Raw genomic sequence first — 6000 nt, forward strand, 5'->3', positions numbered from 1 at the left:
GTACCCTGCTCAAATCTCTCAGTAAAGTTATTCATTGGATTATACCTTTTGTTTTGAACTTTATTACACCTTGGAGCACTTTTTCCCGTCCATTTTCTTCCTGCTTTCGCTATCTGCGCCGAATGACTGAGCTACGTGACTGATTTCTTGTGATGTCACACGGAGCATTTCTGGTCGGGACGGGATTCGTTCCGAGGGGTTCGAATAAAGAACCAACTCTTTTTCTTTACTGTAGTGGTCTCGATAACGGGTACCGGTTCTCAAAAAGGGATTCGAGTCCGAGGACTCGGTTCTTTTCTTATCGAACAACCGGGAAAACCGGTTTGGAGTATCATCCCTAGTCACGCATAACACACTTTGTGGACATTATAAAAAGCGTCCATGCACCATATAAAGTTCAAAATTACACCCAATTAAATCCATTGCGAAACATGATAGGGCAATGCAAAACACTCTCCACACTTAGCTATGTTTGGCGCATTTTAGCTGCTTGATTACAAAACAATACTCTTAATATCCAATTATATTCATTATTAATTATGTATCCATTATATTAATATAATATGTGTGTATATATATACAGTCGTGGTCAAAAGTTTTCATACACTTGTAAAGAACATGTCATGGCTGTCTTGAGTTTCCAATAATTTCTTACAACTCTTATTTTTTTGTGATAGAGTGATTGGAGCACATACTTGTTGGTCACAAAAAACATTCATGAAGTTTGGTTCTTTTATGAATTTATTATGGGTCTACTGAAAATGTGACCAAATCTGCTGGGTCAAAAGTATACATACAGCAATGTTAATATTTGGTTACATGTCCCTTGGCAAGTTTCACTGCAATAAGGTGCTTTTGGTAGCCATCCACAAGCTTCTGGTTGAATTTTTGACCACTAATCTTGACAAAATTGGTGCAGTTCAGCTAAATGTGTTGGTTTTCTGACATGGACTTGTTTCTTCAGCATTGTCCACACGTTTAAGTCAGGACTCTGGGAAGGCCATTCTGAAACCTTATTTCTAGCCTGATTTAGCCATTCCTTTACCACTTTTGACGTGTGTTTGGGGTCATTGTCCTGTTGGAACACCCAACTGCACCCAAGACCCAACCTCCGGGCTGATGATTTTAGGTTGTCCTGAAGAATTTGGAGGTAACCCTCCTTTCTCATTGTCCCATTTACTCTCCCAGAGCCCAGAGCATTATACTACCATCACCATGCTTGACGGTAGAAATGGTGTTCCTGGGATTAAAGGCCTCACCTTTTCTCCTCCAAACATATTGATGGGTATTGTGCCCAAATTTTCTTAGCCCAATGCAGCCTCCAAGTCGAAAGGTTTGGACACCTCTGATCTAGTATAATTGTTTAAAACATATTTCCTGTGGAGATAGAACACTGCTATGAAGTTTTCAAATTGTTCAATTCGATTTTCCTTTCAACTTTTTGTCACGATTGTGTTGTTGGTTGTTATCGATCCTGAGATGCAAAGAAGGCAGGCAAAGTGCAAGCAAAAGGTGCCCTTATTAGGTATCAGGCAGAAGAAAAGTAAGTAAGTAAGGTCTAGTAGCTACTCAGAAAACAACCAGACACTTTGGCAAACAGAAGATAAGGAGTTGCACTGAAAGAGGTGAAACAAGGTGGAACTAAATAGAACTAATTAACAAAGAAGAACACGTGTGCTGGCAGGACAAGAAACAAAAAGGGAAGAGGCTGCATAACATAGAGACCAAAAAGGAAATACTGACAAAACAAAATCACCAGGACAGAAAATTATACAGAACACAGGATAATAACAAAGTCCAAACTATTATGTGGCATCAGGACACTTTCAATCTAATGGCAGTGTTTTTGGCACCACACTCGTTGGGTATGAATGACTCTGCAAGATGTTATGAGTTATAAATTGATACAATTGTGCAAACAAGTCAATAAATCTACATCCACTCAAAATCAGCCAATCCAGAACATTGCCTTTAAGTTTGCTTTGAAAGTACATTCCGGCATTGTAGAAAAAGATGGCACTAAAATTTAAATGTGTGAATGCTTGTTATTATATCATATACATTTCACTGCATGTCTTTGGATTTTGCAATGGTGCTTTTATTTGTGTAATTTCAACTTCCCGGTTTCCACATTGAATATTCTTCCTTTTTTACTTTTAATGGCATTACTCCGCCTCCGAAGTTTCCTTCTTTTTTTGATTTCCTTTGCAGCCCATGCTGCATGATCAAATGTCAACTTTGCAAACAAAAGTCATTCAAGTGATTCTTCACCCATATCCATGTACTTCCCAGTGCTACGTCACTCAGAATTACCTGTGAACTCAGCCATTAAGCCTTAACATTTGTAGGAAAATATGTATTAGTAGTACTAGCCCTAGGGCTCTCGATTTATTTTATTAATCAAGTAATCCATTGATTAATTTGTTCGATTAATCAAGTAATTGGATAAAACACACTTTGTAGCCTAAATGCGTATTTTAAGGAAATACCTTCTTGTTTTTGCTGTCACCATCATTATTTTTGTTTAATGAATGCACATCATCAACATTTAAATTGCACTTTTATCAAGTGTGCATTATTAAAAAACACGCAAACATTCAAAAAGTGCAATATTTTCCTCAATTATTTTAAAATTATGATCTACTTTTCTATGTCTTCCCCTTTATTTCCATTTTTTTCCCACTGCTTTTATTTAGTGCCGTTTTTCGAGAAAACTAATACAACTTTGTTTATTGACCATTCAAAAGTCAATAAACTGATCCATGATGTACATTCCAGTAATTTATCACAGACCATTAGCTGTCTTCCTCACAAGATTGTAATGGACCAGTTTAATCCTTTACCCTCAAGCCTCTTGTTGCATTTTCTGAAGGGAGGCTTTGTGATTTTGTTGTCTTGACCGATTTCACCCTGACACAGGCCAATCCACAAATCTCACTGCAGACGCTTTCTAATTAAATGGTTTAGCCAATGAAGACTATTGACGCTTCATTTATGCAAACTCATCATGAATGTCTTGAGCGCTGTTTCAGGCTCAACGCTGCAGTGCGGACAGAGGATTTGACAAATGACCAATAGTTTTTAGTCTACATTTTGGATTGTGTACTGTAACAACTCTCTGTTTGCACACAGGAAACTCTAAGCAAGGACTGCGTTGTAAAGCCTGCAAAATGGCCGCTCACCTCTGGTGTTTTGCGGAGCTCTCCCAGCAGCCCTGTGTTGGCAAGGTAGGATGCCCGATCATTTTTTATTGTTCTTAAACATTGCAATGTACACCTATTTAGCCACATTTAATATATACAGTAGCTCATTATAATATGCATCACTTAGGATTATTCAAAGTTAGGTGGTGTCCCAATACAACTTGTTTTACTTCCAATACAATGCCAATATCGGAGCCTTGTGTTTTGGCAAAGAAAAAAAGTTATGCAAAGCTCATGGTGCAGTAAATTGGATGTGGACACGTTTGTTACTGGATACTCTCAAATATGCTTCTGCCCTGGAGAGTTTGTATCTGTTAGTAATATGCAACTTTATTTTTGAATACTCATTTATGTTGACAAATGTGTTTTAAACCATAATATGGTTCAATTAAGGACACTTTTTATGTCTAGCTTGTTTGCTATTGTGTGATTGGCTGTTGGGTAGATGCTAGCTACTTGTAGCCTATAGCCTACCATGTTTACCTTTTGTAAATGACTTGACTAAAATACAGGAAACCTTGTGTGCTTATTGGAGGACATTTAGCTGTTAACTGGCTGTCCAGCTGTGAACAAGTAAACACGCTGCAGGTCTGCTTGTTTTAAAGATTGTATATGTAAGCCAATCCCATACTTTTTGCTGATATTGGACAGAAATCTGATGGCAATATTGGACATCCCTACTAAAACTCACTCAGAAGCAGTAAAAGTTCAACATAGTCAATAAAATGGCGTACTTAGCTTAAAAAAAAATCAACCTAGTTGTAATGACAAGCCATTAATCAATCCAGAGTTTTACTCATAAACAGGAGGCTCACCACTGTGCTCATGTTTAAAACAGAAATAAAATATAATTTCTTGTATATTTCTGCATTTATTTGTTAGGATGATTTTCCTTACTAAAAAGGGAAATTTAATGGGATGAGAATTATGTATTTTGAACTACATTCAGAATTTGCCCACAACCATAGCCAATGTTTTTCGACTGGACGCTTATTAGACACTGCTGGCAGTTATTTGCTTTTGTAGACCATGCACTCGGTGACTATAGGATACTCTGCAGTGGACTAAATAGAGGCATTAATTAAGCATTCATTGTATTTACGATTTATTTTTTTTACTGAGTAGGTAGGACAGACACACTTAGAACTGTTAAATGTAAAAAATACTTACCGTAATTTCCGGACTAAAAGCCGCTACTTTTTCCCCTCGTTCTGGTCCCTGCGGCTTATACAAGGGTGCGGCTTATTTACGGCCTGTTCTTCTCCGACACCGACGAAGAGGATTTCGGTGGTTTTAGTACGCAGGAGGAAGACGATGACACAATGATTAAAGACTTAATTTTCATATACCGGTAGGCTGGTTATTTTGATAACGTACAGGCGAGCACTTTGTATTACTTTGCACCGTTGTATTATTTGTACTCTGCACGAATGCTGTTCGCCATGTCAAAGATGTGAAAGTTTGATTGAATGATTGAAAGATTTATTGTTAATAAATGGGACGCTTTGCGTTCCCAAACAGTCATCTCTGTCCCGACAATCCCCTCCGTGGTAGCAGGAACCCCTATATACTAATATATAGTATATACTATATGTATACTAATATATAGTATATATATAGTATACATATAACACACAAATATGTGTTATATGTGTTTTATGTCGCACGTTTGCACTAAGAAAAATTCCTAGTTTGTGAACCCGTTCTCAAACAATGGCAATAAAACGATTCTGATTCTGATTCTGATTCTACGGTAATTACACATCAAAACCCTGCGGCTTATAGTCGGGTGCGGCTTATATATGGAGCAATCTGTATTTTCCCCTACATTTAGCTGGTGCGGCTTATAGTCAGGTGCGGCTTATAGTCCGGAAATTACGGTACATATTGTTATGTATGATGGTAAACAAAACACTATTTTGTGATCTACAGTATATTCAAGAGCCATGATATAATATTGAATATAATGGATACACATTTTAATCAATATTGTAGTAATTGTACAAAAGGTACTCGACATGTTAGTACTTTTGTTTAAATTTGTTACACTGCTACTCAATTATTTTTATTTAACATTTAGCACTGAGCTGTGCTGTCCAGTTTTTATCTTTTTTTTCTTATACCTCTGTGTCTGATTTGCAAGTACTGTACTGTATTGTTGTATATAGTAAGAGTAGACAGTGCATGCAGTTGCAATTCCAAGATGTTAGATGACCGTAGTGTCTGGACTACGGTGAGTTTACTTACTCAGGAAGTAGTCTTTGCCATTACCGGTAAATTGAATGTGCCAGTCTTTTCTTTTGTTGCTATAAAGTGTTTAATACACACCAGCTGTTTAATATTAACACACCTTTTAGTTGTAGTTTTGATAACCAAATTTGGAGGTGTTGAAATCGCCATGTAAAATCGCTAATGTTAATCAGCAGGATATCTACAGCCAATCCATTGTAAATTGGCATCAAGCTGGAGCATTTTCAAAAGTGGAGCTGACTTACTGTACATTTGAGTGCCATATTCTTGCTTTGTTGACATGGAATATTGTAGCATTACCTAAAAGCAGTCTTGTCTGAGTCCGCTCTGAGTGCATCACTGCTTGTTTCCCGGCCAAGAGTTTAAGCCGGTGCTGAGTCTGCCACCGGAAGTCACGGGACGTCCCGTGTAACAAAGGTAGTCGGAATGTGACACCGTTTTAATTTTATGTAAAATCGGTCCACCGAATTCGGTACCCGTCCCTAATTATTGAAGTGATTAACTAAAGGGTAATGCAAATGAAAATTTACTAGTGAAAATTGATAAA

General features: G+C 37.4%; 1 protein-coding gene across 2 annotated transcripts in view; it reads left to right on the forward strand.

Annotated features, from left to right (window-relative positions):
• The window catches only part of LOC133655419 (SH3 and cysteine-rich domain-containing protein 2-like), a 64477-nt gene that overhangs the window by 27166 nt on the left and 31311 nt on the right, over nt 1–6000 (forward strand). For both annotated transcript variants that reach the window (XM_062055553.1, XM_062055554.1), the window contains one exon: nt 3133–3227. In XM_062055553.1, the coding sequence (XP_061911537.1) occupies nt 3133–3227 (95 nt within the window). The remainder of the gene's footprint in view (nt 1–3132; nt 3228–6000) is intronic.

The sequence above is a fragment of the Entelurus aequoreus genome, linkage group LG08 (genome assembly GCF_033978785.1).
Source record: "Entelurus aequoreus isolate RoL-2023_Sb linkage group LG08, RoL_Eaeq_v1.1, whole genome shotgun sequence".
In the NCBI taxonomy this organism is placed as follows: domain Eukaryota; kingdom Metazoa; phylum Chordata; class Actinopteri; order Syngnathiformes; family Syngnathidae; genus Entelurus; species Entelurus aequoreus.